The sequence below is a fragment of the Ambystoma mexicanum genome, chromosome 2p (genome assembly GCF_040938575.1).
Source record: "Ambystoma mexicanum isolate Mex_15411 chromosome 2p, UKY_AmexF1_1, whole genome shotgun sequence".
Lineage (NCBI taxonomy): Eukaryota > Metazoa > Chordata > Amphibia > Caudata > Ambystomatidae > Ambystoma > Ambystoma mexicanum.
The window spans coordinates 177947460-177967508 of NC_090923.1; the positions used below are offsets into that span (position 1 = coordinate 177947460).

General features: G+C 45.0%; 1 protein-coding gene across 1 annotated transcript in view; it reads left to right on the forward strand.

Annotated features, from left to right (window-relative positions):
* The window catches only part of SEC13 (SEC13 homolog, nuclear pore and COPII coat complex component), a 207506-nt gene that overhangs the window by 42192 nt on the left and 145265 nt on the right, over positions 1–20049 (forward strand). The window contains exon 3 of the mRNA XM_069643461.1: positions 4443–4558. Coding sequence (XP_069499562.1) covers positions 4443–4558 — 116 coding nt within the window. The remainder of the gene's footprint in view (positions 1–4442; positions 4559–20049) is intronic.

Sequence of the window (20049 nt, forward strand, 5' to 3'; positions counted from 1 at the left end):
CTAAAAGGACCAACGGAGGTGGAGGGACTGCCCAAGTGAGAGGCTACACAGGCCCTATTGGGCTGGGTGTGTAGCTTTTCCTTAGGAAATCTTTACATATTTTTTTTAAAAAAAATATTTCAATTGCAGAGGATTCCCAGTCTGGCGATGGGTAGTATTCAAGCATGTGAATCTATGAAAGCTACCAATGCTGGAGAAATACAGTTTCAGGTAAATAACTAAGATATCCCCCTAGGCTTACTGCAAAGGAATTCTTGGTAACTGGAAAGACCACATGCAATCAGGCTTGGTTCCATTGTGTGCTAGTGCATGGCATGTGTGCATGGGCTCAGGAAGTGGGCTGGTACTGCCTGGTCCCAATCCACAAACTGGTGCCAGTGTGTCTAGTGTGCATGCATGAGCCAACCCCGCAGTGGTCCCAGATTGGACCACTGCTGGTGTACAGGAGAGGGACAAATCCTTGCCATTAGAGGGTTTAGCTTGATCACTCTCCTGAATATATAGGATAAGAGGTGGTGTCCTGTCATTCCAGCAGATCAGAAGAGGAGTAAAGTATCTTACTGTCCCATTGAACCCCTAGCTGGACAACCCCATCTCAGAAAACCCTTGTCGGTGCTTCAACCCTTCGGACTGGTTGGACCAACCAGTCTCGATGCCCTCTTACAATCCTGCAGCCTTCGGAAGCGTCACTGAACCACTTGGTGGACTGACCAGCTCAATTTTGGGCTACTGTACTAGAAGCGTCACAATTCCATGTTTTGGTCTGGTACTTTGGACGTCTCCAGCGAGCCCTACAAGTCTCCTTCATGCCAGGTTTCAGACTCCCAGCATCGACGAGTCCTGTTCGGGAAGGCATCATGTTGTGACTACTGAGCCACCTGCTGTTGCTTGTGGCCGGTAGTCGCTGGAACCAGCCTTGCCACATCTGGTAGAGTGTTCTGAAGAGTACTGAGTTAGTGCAGCATTTCTTCACTGGGAAGGGTTGCACTCTGCTCCCTTGAATCCGGAACTCCTGGGCATCTAATACTGGATCCAACGGCAGTAAAACCTATCACCATCTGGTGGATTATTTTTTCCTACACCTTAGTGAGACGGAACCTTTTTCCACACTCAAAGGTCATTTTACTCTTTTTATGGGTGTCCTTATAAGACTATCCATATTGTCCTTTTAATTTTATCCTCTTTGGCAACTTTTGGTATGTACCTTTTTATTGTTAAAGGATTGCCCTTTGGGCTCCCATTTTACTTTCTCTCGCTAAACCTGTGAGAACTACAGTTCCCAAGGATAGAAAGGATATTTTATCCACTCTAAACTTTATTTAGGTGAGACAGTACCCCCTCACCGCACCTCATGTGGAGTGCTGGGGAGATACATGTATCCTCTCTCATTTTACCTGTAACACTTCTGTTACAGGGACAAGTGTACCTTTTAATGACGGGTGGCAGTGAACATTTTTACTAATTCGGTGCACCTCTACCGCGGGCTGTTTCCACAGCCCTGGAAAAGGAACCCATGTGTGCTCATTTTATCAAAATAGTCCCGCCCGTCTACCTTTTAGCCATATTAGTGTTCCTTGTCCTTTTAAATGTAGTTATACTGTTCTTTGAATTTGTGTTCCACTATTCAGAAAAGTATCCTGGTAACAGGGTTGGTTGTGATTTCTTTGAGTATCACTGCATAACTGATGGGGCCTACTACCCTTGTGTTACTGAAAAACATATGGGTTTTAGTCCCCGTGAATAGATGTGGCCTATACGAAATGTGTATGATAAGGTCTGACATCCCTAGAGTTACTGTTGGGTATTCTGAAGAAGGTTTTATGCTTTGGTCAAGACTCTTCAAACAGTACCTAACCCAAGACTTAACTTGGCCTACATGTATTTATTCATTATTTATTTTAATAATACTTCTGATTGTGTTTCTATTGAATCCTTGGTATACTACAGGTTCTATGCACTTCTCACCCTCCTAAGATGAGCCTGGCTGCTCTGTTTATGCCACCATTATACTCTGGTGGTACAGCCTTATACTAAGAGTGGAGTCTTGTAGTGTCTCGGTTGAATGGTTTTGCTAAGCCCTTAGTTGGACTTCAGAAAAACGGTCCTAACATTCACTATAACTAGGGTGGCCTCCTAAAAATCATTCTACCACGCCAGATTTGAGAAATTCCTCTTAACAAATGTTCACCTTATGCCCCGCCCCCGCCCTCCTCCCCCTCCTGCCCTCCACCCCCTCCTGCCCTCCCAGACCAAGAGTCCCTGTCGCCATGGGAAATTGTAGGCATTTCAGAACAGTCAAGGCCCTTTTGCTGATTGTCCAAGCTGCATGATAATTGAATTTGCATCGCTTAAAAGTGGGACACTTGACAAGCACGGAGATGTATTCCTTTCATGTAGAAATCACATGTGACTTAAGGATATGATTATGGGCAGGTAATCCTTTAGGATATGATGAATCAATTGGGGAAAAAACTCCATATGCCAGAATGCTCTTGCGTTGACACTAACAGCCGCTGTCGAAGTATGGGCAGGGTTAGTGACTTCAAGCAATGATGTTCTGCATCTTCTCCTAATAAAGGTGGCATAAGCAAGCTTGTTAATGCAGTTTCTAATGGTGAAACATTATATGTAAGTTAAAAGCCCAGAGGAACATACTCAATAAATCGTTCTTTTAAGGAGAACTTTAACCGGAATTTCCTGAAAGGGCCTAGCAGCAGCGTGACCTTTGTAGCTTAGATAAGCTATGTAAACCTATATTACACCAAGGTTTTTATATTCTCCTGATGGCACGATAAATCCTTATGTTGCTTCGGGGAGCCAGTTGGATGAATGTGAATAAATGTTTTTTATTGGCATTTATAATTGTACATTAACGGTGTGCTGCTCAATTCTTTCTGTTATACTAATTCCCCTATTTGTCTCCCACTGCTGCTTCAGCGTGTCAATTTTAGGTTTAGGTCTGGGTCTATCTGCAAACTGGATGTAAAGTCTGGACACTGGTTTCCCCCCCTGCCCCCCAGTTTGTGAAGCAATGTCAGTACTAGTTCTGCCTCAGGCTTCTGTGGCCATTCTTTCCATGACCTCACTGCCACCTTCCTAATCATTCAGTACCATAAACTGTCCGTTGGGCAGTCCCTCTTTCTCAACCATGGATTCAAATTCCCTGAAGATGCCCTCCTCAAATGCCCCCCCCCCCCCCCCCCCACCATATTCTTCCCGTTGCTTTACCCTTGCCAGGTCCGCTCTGACGACGCAGATATCAGCAGCGATCGGGGTCTCGGGTGAGTAAGGGTGTTCGTGTCCCACCAATTTCAGGGCCTATTCCAAACCCTCCTACCCGACTGTATAATCATCTGGGCCTCACTCCAGCACCTCAGCGGGATCCACAGCGTTTCTTTCAGGCGTGCAGGCGCTACCAGCTGCTTTAACAGTTTTGTTTCCGATGTGGTCTCACCTGCGAGCTATTTGGCCACAAAGCTGAGTTGCGATACCAGAAAATACTTCTCTAGATCGGGTAATTTGTCCCTCCCGCCTTGTATGGCAGCATAAGTGTGTTCAGAGATAGCTTATGTCTAGCAGGACCCCACAGCAGCTCCCTCAGCAATTTTGTCCAGTAAGCGGAAGAAAGAGGCCAGTATATAATAGTGAACATTATGGAAGAAGTATAGGAACCTCAGCAGGACTATAATTTTAATGATGGAAGCCCTGCCCATCACTGACAGTGGCAATTTAGACCAGAATTTCATGGACTTCTTGAGCCCCTGCACCACAATCACTGTTGCCCCCGTGCATCTGTTCAGGTGTGTGCCAGATATTCACCCCCTACGTATCTGAATGAGTGCAGCTTCCATTGGAGCACAACCTTCAGGAGATCATCCTTTTTCTTTGCCAGCTCTGCTAATGGGAATATGCACGATTTCTCCATGCTAAAGGAGATCCCTGATACTTGCGCAAAATTCTTTAGCACCTCTAAGATCACTGGTACATTAAGGTGTGGGTCCCTTGAATACAGCAATGCATCATCTGCATATAACGACACAACATGGTACACCCCACCAACTCTAATGCCTGAGTCAACATTAGTACCTTCAAAGCAAGACTGAAAATGAATGTTTGAGATCTAATTGAATGTATCGTGACATCTTAAAACAGGATCTGTTGGTAGTAGAAGACTTGCGGGACAGCACCTGGTCTATTCCATCCTTACCTTTCTTGGCGACCCGTGATTCCAGAACTTTTCTAGGTGCAGGCTGCCCAGATTTATCGGATAATTTCCAGGCTGTGATTTTGCTTAGTTTTGCTTGAATGGCTGAACTGCCTTAAAGGAAAAAACGACCTGGTGGGATGAGCAAGGCAGTGTCATGAAAAAAGTATTTTAAAGCTATTCTATATATTTAGTTAATGAAGTGTGTGTACAGCTGTTCATTAGTTTGTCTTCACAGCATGATGCCCAGATGGATTATTATGGAACGCGGCTAGCGACCTGCTCCTCGGACCGTTCTGTGAAGATCTTCGATGTCAAAAATGGTGGACAAATACTCATTGCTGATCTCCGAGGGTTAGTGTGCCACACATTTTGTTTTTCTAAATCCATCCATTTTCAAAATGTATCAATGGAAGAAGAGCCTGTCTTATTACTGACCTTTGTGAAAGCCCAAGTTAGTTTTAAGCATGCTTAGTTTGAGCTGCTTTAATAGAAAGGTTTAGCCTCTAAGTAACAGTAGGTGCATTTGTTTGCTTTTCAACCAAACCCAGCATCTCGTCCTCTTTGGATTGTATTTTTTATATTTTTTATTTGATCTGGTTTCAGTTTCTAATTTGCCTTGATCACTGTTTGCACTATGCAGAAACCCTCATTAATTTATTTAACCAGTCTTGTACGCATCCTAAATGTCTGAGCTTTAGCTCCTTTCTGTTAGATTTCTGCCTCCAAGTGCCTCACTGTGTTTTGCTTCCTTATTTGTCCACAAGCTTTTTCTATCATTAATTCAGTTGCCTTCATTTGGGATTACTATAGGTAACTTAAAACTAGAGCTAGACAAGCGGAAAAAAGTGATTTTGTTTATTCGGCTAAAGAACTAGATAACCACTTTTAAATCCACGTCATGCTGGCATGCAAAGAAATGTAGGCAGCAAAGGTGATGTCTCCTAATTTACCAAGAACATACTATATAGACATGTAAACTCGGAGGCGGGGGGGGGGGGGGGCAGATGAATAAAGAACACAGTTGCTGTGTTCTGCCATAACTTGCATGGCTTTCTCCACCTTGGACCTGGATGGCTATGTAATGGGTTGATAATGTGCAGAGGGTTCTTGTTTGCAGGTTTGCATGACTGCAGATCATCTAATTCATAGGCATGTCATCTTCCATGGGTTTCTAATGTGGATGGCTGCTTGTCCGTGTGTTCTGCCAGTTCGTGGCTGCTGCCAACATAGGGCCTACCTATTTGTAGGGGCTGCTAATGTGCAGGGCTGCTTCTGCCCATGGCTATGTCAATGTGGTCTGCCAGCTTATAAGTGCTGTTAAGGTGAGGATGCCTTTTGGAATGTGATTCACGATTGCTGTAGACCTGTTTGAAAGGATGCAAATTGCTGGGCTGCCAGCATGCTAAAAAGCCTCGTTTTAGGAACTGCCGGTGAACATGCTGTGTTTGCACCAACTGCAAATGTGCTGGGATGCTTGTACGCTGGCTATAATTTGCAGGTCAGTCTTTTTGATGGGACTTTTTGATGGGACTTGTAAGGTGCAATACTGCAGCATTTGCATGGGCTAACTTGCCAATCATCTTCTGCATGCAGCGACTTCAAATGAGCAGTGTTGCGCATTTAAAGCGGTAGATTGGACTGAGAAGGACCGGATGAAATGGGAGGGTGAGCTGGTTGCAGAAAGAGTGGAAAAGAGACAAAATCGATTGAGTAGGAGTGAGGAGGTGGATTAGGGAGTGGGGCAATGAATGAAGTGGGAGAGGTCACAGAGGGGGTGTGCTTGATAAAGTAGATGGAAGACCGTGGTAAAATAAGAGTGGGATCTGCAGCCTAGTTAAATGCATAGAGCTAGTACATTGCAAGACTAGAAATGGAGTGAGAGCGGAAAGTAGGCCAGTGTGTGACGGGAAGGTGGGTAGGTAGAGTCTGAGCATGTGTAGAAAGTTTGCATAAAAAGAAACTAGAGTGCGAGGATAATGTTCATATGGGAACACAGACTGGAGTTACTGGCAGTAAGACTTTAGTAAGCTATTCCAGTGGTTGGTAGATACCCCCCCCCCCCCCCCCAGCCCCACAACTTTTAGTATTAGTCTGTACTAGCTCAGGACCTTGGTAGAGTGGCAGAGCAGTCGGGCTTCTCTTAAGGGGAAGATGTGGGCTGTAGGCAAGTAGCTAGGCTGGCACAACAAAGAAACACTTACCCTGATATAAAATGTTTATATTTGCACCAGAATCACATTAAATTTTTCAGACGTTTACGTTGGAACACTTTGGAATACTTGCTAATACACTTCAAAGGGCACTTTCGTTTTTGTTCATGTTAGGGAGAATTCTCATTTCTGTGCTAATTCCCTTCAACCTTAGAGACCATCAGCTCTTTTGCTTGACTTTAGGACTTTAAATCCTTACCCTGGATTGAGTGAGACCCTTTTCTCACTCTGTCGTGTATTTTTGATCTGATTTGGATTGTTTTTTCTTTGTTTATGAAGTCTTTCAGACTTCATAGGAATCTACTTTTTATATGGTGCCACACTGCTCCTTCAGTGCACTGTAACAGAGAAATCCTTTAGATTTCTCATAAGGTTTAAATACCTTTTTTCTTGGGTGAACTACAGTTCCAAAGAATAGTACAGTGAACTGACTTTACTTACCTTTTTCTCTTTGTAGGTCGAGCACACCCCATTTTATGTGGAGTGCCTGGGGGGGGGTTCCTTAGTAGACCCTTTTCCTACTTACTCATGTAACATTTATTTTTTATGTTATCCTCACTACTTTAAATGGCTCGTGGCAGTGGTGGATGAATCTTCAGCTGCAGTATAGCTCCCATCGGTGACCATTGTGTCAAAATGGCGACAAAGGAAGACCGGGGCCATTTCTTGTTTGTGAGGTCTTTCTTGGGTTTTGCCCTGCTTGCCAAACCTGGTTTGATCCCTTTGTTCTTTTTGGCTTTGGCAGGCTTCAGTACTGAAACCCGCCTCTGGCTCCTGTGTGTCGGGCAGGGCAGGAAGTGAGGGAGGTGCCCGAACTCCCCTGTCCTTTGTCTCCAGGTCAACCTGAATGCACCAAGTCCTCATTTGCTGGCTGGCTGCCACCCTGCTGTGTGAGTGACAACTAGGCTGTGCGTGAATGGGAGAAACCTGGATAAAAGGCGAGGCTTCTTGAACTGAAGAGTTGACCACTGGGAAAAACACCCTGTTGAAGAAACCATGAACGAAACTTGCTGCATCCTCCTGGACGATTGAACTGCCCAGTGAAGCTGCTGTGCCGAATACTCTTTCTGATCGACAAAAGAAGCTCTGGAAACGACGACTTTTTCCCTTGGGTTAGGTGGAACCAACTAACGAACTTTGCTGGAAGACCTTCCCCAACTGGCTGTACTTCTTTGCTGCTGCTGGAATCGAGTGCCAGGGGTCGAGAAATTTTTAGTCGAGTGCAATGTCTGTAAGCCGGCCAAAAGCTCCAGGAGTCTCCTGAGGACCCTCCCGAAGCAGGGTGAACCAAGCTCCAGTCACCTCAAGAGTGCTGGACTCAAGGGCCCTTGTTACAACACCGGCGGTAACCAATGGCGCTATTAGCACCATGGTTGCTGCCGGTATTGTAACAAGTCCGCCAATGGTAAATGGGGAAATACCGCCCCATTCCAAGGTTGGTGGGGCGGTAATTCCCCATTTACCATTGGCCCTTCCCCATTCCCATTTTTGCCCCATAGGGCTCAATGGGACTGGGGAAGGCGGTAATTACGGTACTGCAAATTGCGGTACCGGAATTACCTCGGAAGTCCCTTTGCGGGTCCCTTCTTTAATGGCTGATCCAGACCAGCCGTTCAGGTCGGGAGCCGCAAAGGGACCTCGTAATCGGGCGTTAAGGGTTTAACAGCGCTGACACCTTTTACGGCGCCGTTAAACCCTTAACGCCAGGGTCGTAATGACTCCCATGGAGTGAAGGAAGCCTAACCGGTGTCCAAGATCCGCGGTGGTGCTGTTCACTGAGCGCTGAAACGCAAAGTGCTGCTGATCCGAAAAATGCCCGTAGCTGCCGCTGACCTTTGAATTGCTGTGCAGGAGTCCTCCAGACGTCCTCCCTCTTGTCCCCACGACAGAGACCCAGGAACACAGGATCTGCATCACTGCAACCAGGCAGAAGCCAGCTCTATCCTCCTTGTCTAACCAAAGGTACTGTTCTAACTTTGAGGTATTTACTTCTTTGTAGTTCTGCTCTTCTCAATGCAGACTTGCAGTAGCTGCTTTTCTATAGTTTATTTCAACTCTAACTTTCACAAGTGTAACAGCTTGTGACCCAAAAGTGATTTTCTACAACAAACTCTAACTTGTGCAAGACTTGCTATCTACTTTTGCTATCGAAGGGCCTCAGCTCCATAGACTTTGCTCCAATTGACCTTGGCTGTCCTGGCTCCATCCAGGTTCTGCTAGTCCATTGACCTTGATTCTTACTGTCCCTCATAGGTGATACATTTGTTTTTAACTAATATTGCTGGGAAAGGTTTTTATCTAGACTTCATTGGGAGATTTAAAAGTGCTCACATGCTCTGAGAATCAGTTTCCCATTTTTACTTCCTTTAACCTTTCCTCTCTACCAACCACAGAATTTACCAAGTACAAAAGTGATATATAAATGCTAATACTGTCCTAGTTAGTGAAGTCGCCTCAGTGTGTAGGAAGTGGGTATGAAGCATCTCTAAAGAGTATGTGCTTTGCCTTGATTCTGAGAAAGTATTTTGAAGTGTATTTTTATTGTTGCACATTGCCCTTTTTAAAAATGCTTATTTAAAACTGCGTTAAATAATTATTTTACTTAAAACCTTGAGTGTAAGTGTTATTTGGATACTTGTATTGGTGAATTTCAATGCTACATCTCTACAGCTCACATTTACCTCTCTTGAGATAAGTCTGGCTGCTCAAACTACCAACTTGTGTAGTACAGACCTATACCAATATGTGGGTTGCCTAATACCAAGAGGACAAGGGTTGTGTAGTCTCCCCTCATAGTTACATCAGTTCTTGCCCAACGGTTCACGGTTACATTTGTAGCGAAGTCAGAAAGGGAAAACGCAATGTAATCGTATTATCAGTTATCGCTCACTCATGCGGTTTCCAACGATTTATGCAGTAGTACAGTTACTCTGCAAACACATATAGTAAAATCAAGGGAGGAACATGGTTGGTGTAGCATGAGTTTAGTTGAAGGTTTTAGAGACGCTTTATTCGCTGTCTTTTAGGTCTAAAAATGCAACCCTAGCTAAAGGCATTTCATAGAGAGCTTGAAGTCTTGACAATAATGAGTTCCTGTACATTTCTTTCAGTGTCTAGGGTTATTAAAACAGCAAGTTAACAAAAAAGGAGAACTTAAAACGGACTCTAAAAGGGGGGGGACACGAGTAGCAACTTGGGTCAGAGGGGGTTGCTCTGTGCAGCTCTACGTGCACACCAATGCTCTGGAGCGACTTCTTGGAATCGGATAAGCAATACATTTTTCCCCCCGACAGTACCTTAGGTTAGAAGAACATTTTTGTGCTGGATGCTCCATAATATTGCAGCTGTGGACTTGACCTCTGGATTCCTTGGCCTGGTGACTGAAGGCGGCACAATAAACTGGATCGCTCAGCAGCAGTCTCGAGGGAGGACCTGTGGCACGACTTACAGCAACCTCTTGGTTCACTCTGTGTTTTGGCACCTTTTCTGCAACACCAACAAAGGATACGGATAGCCAGGTCAATCATCTTCGCTTTCTGCAGTCCCACTCTCTGGTGAGGGGGTTGAGTAATTTGGATTGGATCTCTGGAGTGTCCTTGCGTGTTCAGCAAAGATTTGTCCGGATTCAGCCTTTCCACGACGATGCACTCTAAATGGGCAGCAGTTCTCCTGGTATTGGGGTTCCGCAGCACTGGTTGTTCCCACAAGCCAAAAGGAAGGAGGAGTCCTCTTCGGAGCTCCTCTGTCACATAGAAAAGGACAGCAGTGGTCGTTTAACGGTGTTGCAAAGGGTCTGCAGACGTCTCTTGTCATCTACTTCTTCGGTTACTTCTGTTTCCAGGGGGTCAACTTGCTTTTCACTCCAGAAACTTCAGCTTTTATACAGTTCCAGCACACACTCCTCGGCAATCTCTCCGCATTTTACAGAAAGTGGCATTTGGCTGTACAATGAGGACAGCCAGACCCCCTGTGGGAGCTGGACTTATTCAGACACTTGGACAGACAAAGGACAGGGGAGTGGAAATCTCCTACCGTACTTCCTGTCTGTCCAGACACTCTGGAGCCTAGGCGAGAATACCTACTGGTTCCCGAAAAAAGGCATACAACGCACAAACTGACCTCCCCCCTCCCAGAATGGCTAACTAAGACCAACCACGCTAGTAATTGGGGGGGGGGGGGGTAGAGGGAGGGGCACAGGGAGGCCCTAACTTGGTACTTGGGTGCCCCCATTATGCACTACCGAGGCTATCGACATAGCCTGCGGTGCAAAACATACACAATAGTTGGTAGAACACATCCACTGCCACCAGCCATAACTAGGTGATTATCTATGTGCCTAATAAGTCGCAGGAGCAGAGGGAAGGGGGATACAAGGTATCCCTTTGGCACTCCACTGAAGGTGGTGTGTGCCAATCTCCCAAACTATAGAGTTTTGGGAGAGATGCGAAGAACGGTAGTTATTTGAGGATACAGAAAAATAATCTTAAAGGAGTACCCTAAGTGTCCACAGCAACACTGCCCATAAGCAGCTGTGTGCTGCAGTAGTAAAACACACATGCCTTTTAAGAGCAGTGGAGCAGACAGACTCAATAGTACTGATAGAATACAAAGATTAGAGTTCCAAAAGACAGAGCCCACTAGAATGAATGAGTGGAAAAAGGATTCACTCATTCACGATTGAAAGAAAAAGGTCCAGACGTCAAGCTAAAAGTGCTGGGCGGTCTCACTTGGATAGGGGATGAAGCAGAACAATGATGCATCTCTAACAGGTGGTCTAGCAATTCTTAGAGAGGACAGCTCTATGGGGAAAACCTTTGGGATTGAGAAGGGAGCAGTAGGTCAAGAGCAAGACTGCAAACCATGCTAGTGAGGAGGCAGAAGGGGGTACCTCAGGCTTTGTACATGCCAGACAAATTAATCGGTGGTTCATTCTAGAAGGGGGGGGACATTGCAAGTAGACTGCGGATAACAGAAACAAATATGGATGAACTAGGATCACAGAAGCATGAAGCAATCTGTGTATGGCAGCATTGTTAGGCACATGTGGATATGCGGTTTGAAAATTGTCTGAAACCAACTGCACCAAAGTCAGCATTCCCATTTTTAGCAGAGGAATAGTGGCCTTAATCGCCAATTATATCCTTTGCCATCCGATCAACCTGAACCCCCACAATCCTGACTTTATTACCAGCAGCTCTACCAAGCAATAAGGCAGTAGTCGGTATGGCTCGGATTACGGATCTGATTTCTGCTCTCAAACTGAAGAACAGCCATCCTCAAGTGAAAAGCCCTAACAACATAAACACCCACTTAGGTTCCCCAACCAGTAATCGGCATCTACTCAAGATTTTGTGATTTCACCTACAAGATCTCACAACACAAACTATAATGGGTGGCCAGTTTCTTGTACTGCATATAGAATGTTTAGGTGTCCTTGTATTCTTTTGAAACACTTCAGCATGCTGCAAGTCTGAAAACGTACGCTGCTCAAAACCTCTGTCTAGGCCATTACCAGATCCAGGGGTCCCATCCTTTGTTCAGTTGGTGCTGGGAGTCACAATTTAGGGCAAGAGTCTGGTTCTACCCTCCCTGTCCATTGGGTCTTTGCTGGCACTTACCAGGGGTTGCTTCAACTCCAATGAACAGGTGCCTGCTTCCAGTGCACCCAGTAGAGGAACTTTGGACCAGGAGTCGCCACCCCTAATGATCCCTGGGAATGGATAAGGGACGGTACTATCCTCTTCCTTGGATGCCTTTTGACCTCGCCTTCCTGTTAGTGGTCTTTGGGATGGATGTAACAATCTGAAGCTTGGGTTTGTAATGATGAACAATACTTTATTGATATTGCTTTGTTGGTACACTGCACTATGTTTATGACTGAGTGTGATGTCATGGTGTGGAATGTATAGAGGACCAGAAGGACTGTCGGAGGATTCGAAAGCAGACGTTTGGAGAGCGGGAGAGAGAATGATCAGATGATGGGGCTGGTGGTTGTTCATAGCTCCGACCTATCTTGAAATGTAAACTTAATACAACTAGCACTAGAAGTTAATAAAGGTGCTTCTTGTTAAACAAAGCTTTGGACTCAGTTTGTAATCGGCACACTTATCTACATTGGCGACGAGGATGGTGTCATAGGAGGAAGCGGCAGGCAGCCGTGACACAGAGAGGAACTGTATGTTGAGGTGTGCTGTTCACAAGGTTGTCAGCGTGCGCTGCAGCAACCTACCACTAGCCGAAACAGTGTGGATCCTGGAAGAGGTTGCTGCCAGCTGTGGCAATGCCAATCCAAGAGGGTCGCTGTTGGCACAACGTCTGACGTGACGCAGGGCAACATCGGATGGTCGCAGCCCGGTGACAAGCAGAGGAACACCCACCAGCACACCCAACTCCACGGGGGCTCCAGGTGAGCGAAGGCCCAATCAGTTTGGGGTCTGGTCTCTAAGGACCGTAAAGCGGGCAATCACGGGGGTGGCGTGAAACCCATGGACATTATACAAGGCGTGTTCAGGCGCCCGTTGTGGCCGTGACCACGTTTATACACAAGGCGTGTACGGGTTGTCATACGGGCATACAAATTGTCAATAGATGTTTTGGAAGTGCACGAGGCGTGTACGGGTGTGTAAAGTACACAAGGTGTGTATAAAGCAACAGGAGTGACAATTCTAATTTTGCACAAGGCGTGTGCATGTGTGTGCAGTACACAAGGCATGTACAGGAGCCTGAAAGAGGCAGCTGTAAAAGTACACAAGGCGTGTACAGGTGCCTAGTGTGACGGTTGATTGCATAGCTCTGCTGCGTGTTCCCCAGGATTGTGATGACGTCGGCAGGGGCGGAGGAGCTGGATGTGGTCTTGAGAGAAAGAATGTTGGGACAGAGAACAAAATCCTGGAAACAAAGGATGTCAGCGCTGACTATTTTCTGTGTGGAAAAAGGATTAGACTGGCAATAGATGAAGCGTACGACGGAATCGGCGAAGTAAAGGAAGAGAGCTTTGTTTAATGAAAATCTGCTTGAACAAAAACCGAAAAAACATTCAAAGACTGGAAGGGAACCTGAAGTAGTAGCAGAAGAAATGACACAATACCCGGTGAGAGAAGCGGGCTGAATTTGTAATCCTCAAATGTGCCAACGTTCAGGGGCAGTTAGGACTATAAGGAAAAGGGAGTTGCTCTGTGCAAAGGTTGCTTAAGTGCATACAATGAATTTAAAGTTCATTGGGAAGAACTTTGGGGACAAAGTAGGTCCTGTGGAGAGTCTTTGGGTGAAGTGGGGGACTCCTCTGAAATAGTTCTAGAAGAATTGGATCCGGGTTTTTAAAGATTTTCTAGGACTTTGTCATGTTATGACAGAGAATATTAGAGAAGTCATGTGGTGTCATGTGAGGCCCAGATTGAATGGATGAAGTGGTAGTGAGACGTGGCCTTCATTAGATAGGGAACTTAGTCAGGTTATGGGGTTATTCATTCTCTCTCTCTCTCTCTCTCTTTCTCTCTTTCTCTCTTTCTCTCTTTCTCTCTTTCTCTCTTTCTCTCTTTCTCTCTTTCTCTCTTTCTCTCTTTCTCTCTTTCTCTCTTTCTCTCTTTCTCTCTTTCTCTCTTTCTCTCTTTCTCTCTTTCTCTCTTTCTCTCTTTCTCTCTTTCTCTCTTTCTCTCTTTCTCTCTTTCTCTCTTTCTCTCTTTCTCTCTTTCTCTCTCTCTTTCTCTCAGCTCGTCGTGAAATTCAGAGACTTTGACAGTTTTACATTAATGCAGTTGAGTAGTGCAGATTTCTGTGTTTTACCACTGTGTGTGAGTCCATGTAGCTAAGGAAGTATGAGTAGTGGTGAATTGTGTTGCAAATGTTTTAGGAGCCTTCAAGTTTGTTGTTTTTCACCATGGAAAGCGTTCTTCATTTTATTGGTTGCTGTGTTGTATGTTGATTTTTCATGAATTCCTAGGATCAGATTTAGGAACGGCTATGGTTCTTGGAAAACAATGAATAGGTTCTGGGTCTAAGATACACCGAGGTAGAGCTCCAGTTTTAAGGTGTACCATAAATACTAAGGTCTTATGTTGAACATGCAGGAGCATTCTATGATGAGTTTTTGTAGAACTTGAGAAATTGTTAAAGTATTATCTGCTTTCTGTTTGGGAATTAGATCTAAGGAGTGTTATGTTATGCATCCAGGAAACAGAATGACTTTGAGGTGAGTTTCACTTAGCACAGAGTGTTGGTCGGACATTTGTTGTTTCTGCTTTCTTTTGATGCTGTCTGTAAGGATCTCGTTAGCATCATTGGAGTCATTGGGAGAAATTGGAGTGCGAGAGAATATGGGTTTCGCTTTGAGGTTTGTAACCAAGTTAGGTAGCGCTTTGCATGAATACTATTAGGCGGGGACAGAAGTTGTTGTTGGGTTTGTTGTGTGAAGGAGGAGGATGGAGCCGGTCTCTATATAGATATTTACTGCAGGGCCTGCAGTTTGTTGAGGGCGTTGAGTGGGGATCAGTATTTGTTATAATTGGTGTAGGAAAGAGTTTCTTTAGGTAGTGCTGATTTGAAGGTGTTTCTTTTCTCTTGTGATTTATAAGGAAGGGAGATATGTAACAATCTGAAGCTTGGGTTTGTAATGAGGAAAAATACTTTATTGATATTGCTTTGTTGGTACACTGCACTATGTTTATGACTGAGTGTGATGTCATGGTGTGGAATGTATAGAGGACCAGAAGGACTGTCGGAGGATTCAAAAGCGGACGGTTGGAGAGAGAAAGATCAGATGATGGGGCTGGTGGGTGTTCATAGCTCCGACCTATCTTGAAATGTAAACTTAATACAACTAGCACTAGAAATCCATAAAGGTGCTTCTTGTTAAACGAAGCTTCGGACTCAGTTTGTAATCGGCACACTTCTCTACACTAGACTTTGTACACCAACAGAGGCCTAGAGGAATAATTTGTCTTGTGGAAGCCCAGAGATGAATACTAGAAATATGGGGTGTTCCTCCCCTTTCAAAGGTGAAATGCCACAGCATTGGTCCAAAGCAAGCCTGCTGTAATGGGTTTAATCTTTGTTAAAATTGCCCTTTGCCTTATAACTTGAATGCGGGAATTCTTGTTAATTTTAGTTATTCCATTGTTTCCTCAGGATACTATATTCTTCCTTTGCGTTTTCTTTCTCTTAACCGCGGTTTAATTGCAAAGTTTGAAACCATCCCCCTCCTGTTTAAATTTCATCTTGTTCTTGGTACCCGCTATGTACCCGCTATACCTCCAGACTCGTGGCATATCTCTTAATTGGAGTAGTAGTGCCATTTTATCTGTACATATACATGATCTCCGTAAATGGCCACAATAGTGCTGCAGGCACATATGTGGACCCCCCCAGTGTTGAAAAGGCTCCCTCTGTTTTCTAGTATGTGTCCCACGGCACTGTTTTGTTCTTCTTTTTCTTTTCTTTTTTTTTTTTTTCTTCTCTGCTGCTTCTCTCAACATTGAGTCTGGGGGAATTCAGCACTGATCAACTGTGGTTCAGCCGCAGCTCCAGGGAGAAGGTTTTAATTGATTCCTGGTTTCTTCTACATTAGTGTCATCCTTTGGTTGCTGGCACAGTAAACCCTGTATGGCATGGAATACAATGTCTCGGGATGGTCAGTAAGGGATTGTCAATGCCCACTATTTTGAATCGCGTGGTGGATCCTTTTGCAGTTCAGCGAGCCACCTCTTATGTTCCCAACAATCCTTGTAGCCATGCCTGCATTAAATTCCTCACTGCACCTTCATTTTCCATGGCCATTTAAGCTAACGTTGGGGTTGCTTTCATTATCATTAAGCCAGCCAACGCAACATGGAGAGTATTTACCTCTGCTGTAACTAAGCAACAGGTGGCCATTCTGAGTCCTGTTTGCTTATCCGAACCCTGTACCTTTCTGCCCAAACACTTTAACACGCTGTTGATCAGTTCTCATTTTTTAAATGTAAAAATTCCAAACACTATCAGTCTTTCACAACATTGATTCTACATGTATGTGGTGAGAGAATCTTGCGTTAAGGAGCAGGGGCATTGCGCAAAACGTTATTAGAAATCCAATGACCTCCGCCACGCATAGACTTGGGGGTTTTAAGCACAGCTGGTAAATCTGATACTTTGGTTAATAACAATAGAAAGATCTATTCAATATGCTGTCTGCAACACTGCCAAATCTTTTGTTTCCACTCTTCTCAAACCACTAGGTAATTGCCAAGCTCTGTAGATGTACACCAGGCGAATGGAGGAAACCTGGCCTCAGCCCTAGTATAAGTCTCATGCATGCCTATGTTTTCTAGCAGTATATCAATTAAATGTGTCAAAATATTAGGTTCTTCTGGGTCTCCAAACATAATGCATCATTTCTTCCGTAAGCATTAAAGTCACCAGTGGTACTTTTTTGTTATAAATCTTTACCATTCTGTAGTAAGTGATGCAAAGTGAGAAGAATATATTGACTAGAAGCCTGACATTGACAGCTAAAACATCTTATGTAGAAGTAAACTGGGACAAATGTTAATCACTGGTGTATTCCTGTTCTCTAGGTATGTGAATGTGTCTCGTGGAGGTGCTGGTGCAGGGGTGGATTTCCACACATGCACTGGTGTTCACACTTGGAGGTGGCAGACTGCAACTGTTCACAAAGCAGCATATGTGAGCATGAGCGAAGGCGTGTGCACATAAATAGCCCTGTCTGTTTCCTCCACCCTCCCATTACTGTCTTTTGCCTCCCCACTACACCTCCAGCACTATCTGAAATGTCATCAGGCCTAGTATGACAGTCGCTTGTTTTGTTCCTCCCCTCCCTTTCTGCACCCCTCTCCCTCACCTTTTTGTTGGTCTCTGGCTCTACCAGAAATGTCATCAGACCTAGTACGGTAGTCGCCTGTCTGTTTCCATTGCCTTCCCACTCTCCCTCTCCCTTCCTTATCTATGTCTTAGCTCTTGCATCTGAAATGTCGTCAGGCCGAGTACGATAGTTAATTTCACATCCTTACTGTTCATGGCCTGTAAGAATGTGGTTGTATTTTCCCTTGTTCCTTCCCTTGCCTTGAAGTGCTTTGAAACGCATTGTGTATAGGCACTATATAAATAAACAATCATATCCTCATATCCCTCCATGCACGCACAGAAATCTGCTCATATAGTCTATGCCTTAGTTCAGTGATGAAATATGGCCAGGTATTTATTTTCAGACTGAATGTACCGTCTGCTTAACAATTCTAGGCATCCCATCAGTCTATGCTTGTTACTTTAGTACCATTTGCAGCCAAGTGGCAAAGATTAATTCTAAAATAGCTCCCCTGATCTTGATTCTGGCCTAGTGTCGGATGCGGCTGTTCGATTGCTAGATTACCCTTTCCTGTAAGCAGTGTGGCTTTGCACGTCTTGCACATTTCTGTGGTTCTTTCTTCTAACCTCGCAACTCCTCAGCTATCCCCTTGCCAGCTTGGTGGTTTATGCTCTCTGCTGCCGCTGGTACTAGACTTTTCGTTCCCAGAGGACTGTGCCAGCGTGAAGAGGTGATTGGCAGCACGGCGAACAGCAGTTGGAGTCCGCTAAACTATCCTATAGCGAGGGAGATCGGGTAATAAGTGTGCGCTGGAGGCATGAGTGGTGAGCACCGGCAGCACAGCGGTGAGTGCAAACCGCACCCTGCCTGGCTCTCGCTCTGCCACGTGTGAGAGGTGGTTCCTACCTCCTCCCTCACCTTACCACATCTGGCCTGAGGGTTTTACAGTGACTGTGCTAAGAGTCTTGATGCAACCTATAAAGCAAAAGCAGGAATTAAAGTTGTGCTGGTAGTCATATTTTTGCCAATAGCATGTTCTGGTGGATGATGAGGCTTGGACCCAGCGAGTATAAACCAGCAATAACTATTTCCCCAGATTAGTAAAAGACATTTTAAATCCAACTCTGCCAAATGACAAAACCCAATCTACACTCCTATGGCCTGTGCATCAGTGCAAGGGCAACTGCTTTAGAACCCAAACTACTAGCAAACGAGAACTGGTAGTCCTTCCCCATTCAGAAAAGGGCAAGAAAGATCAAATGGGCACAAGGGACTAAACAGCCAGAAATTACCATGGGAGCAGCATACACAGTGCAAGTGGAAAACACTGCAACAAATATTGCTGTCACCCAGCCGTAGGACAGTTGCGCTGGAACCCGTTACTACTGTATCGGATCTCTCCCCTGGGTTCTCCAATATTGATAATAATGGTTCATTATTAAACCACTGCTTGAACTTGCGGCACAAGTCCTTGGGCCCTTCAAAACCAGATTATAACAATGTGATTGGGTCCACTTTGTCAAATACTCCTGACTTGAAAGATCTCCTCTCCACCTCCCAGGCTTTTCATCAAGTGAAGTGGAGGATTGAGTCAGTAAACGGGGGGGCGGGGGGTAATCTAAGCCTGTAAAACAGGCTGAGCTGGATAAATCCGGCAAACTGGATATTCTGGAATCTTCATCTCTGCTCTGGTAAAGCAGAAGGGGATTTAGAAATGCTACTGGGAAAATTATACAAGCTATCCTGAAGGACTGTCGCATGGATAATGAAGCGCATAATAGAAAACAGCTGGGTGGTACCAAGAATAAGTCAATCAAATGATGCCTCGGCATCAACCTCGCTGGGGCAACCTCAGAGTGAACCATCTTCCACAGATTAATTGGGTCCTTTCCTAAATCAGCTGGATATCCATGGTGCACAACATGGGCCATCTTTTGAGGCCGCGTTGAAACCATCACTCGATCTTCCTGCCATACCTTCCCCCGCAGTCCCCTGGTACAAATACAGTTCCAACGCCCCTGCCTATTCCGAATCCTCCTGGTGCGTGGACACGCGACACACAAAACTGTTTGAATTTTCCCCAACATCTAGTAGCTCTATCCTAAATAGACAATGGCTCCTGAAACTCTGGCACACCATAACCGACCTTCGCACAATATCAAGCAACGGTATAGCACTACTAGAACTGCCTAGATACTCTAGTGTGACAAATTGGGCCATTCGTATCTTTCCACGCCCCCATTGTCGCAGAACGTATATGCCAGAATTCTTGAGCATTTCGGGCTTTGGCCTTTTGATCTCACGGTCTTTCGACCCATGTCTCCCAATATTCGATTGTGGTGACGGGGGCACTTGGGTATGAAAGCTGGCTATCCCCACTCATACAATGAAATAACCGAATAATGAGAGACCAATGGACATACCCCAGTAAGGAATGAGACCAGGACCAATTGCTAGTGAGTAAAAGAGATCTTTATATAAAGTTAAAATGGGGCACGCAGAGGACTCTGCTACTCCAAGAGCGTTCTGATTATATTACAAAAACATGTCATCAATGATGTGTACTATAGGGCATATAAATATTGCTCATTGGTTGGAGAAGACAAGATCATATAATCATGTTGCTCCAGGATTGGTGAACGCTGATCTTGTAACTTCTTGAGGCACATGGGTCAACTGGGCTCGTCTGGGAGGGTTACGGGGTCAGGCGATGTCCGTGCAGTAATATATATATCACGTAGACATTTCACCTGGGCCACAGGGAGGGCGAAGGTACATGTGTCCAGGTGCCTTATCTAACGCAGTATTTTGGAATACGTTGGTTAAGTGTCTCTTGG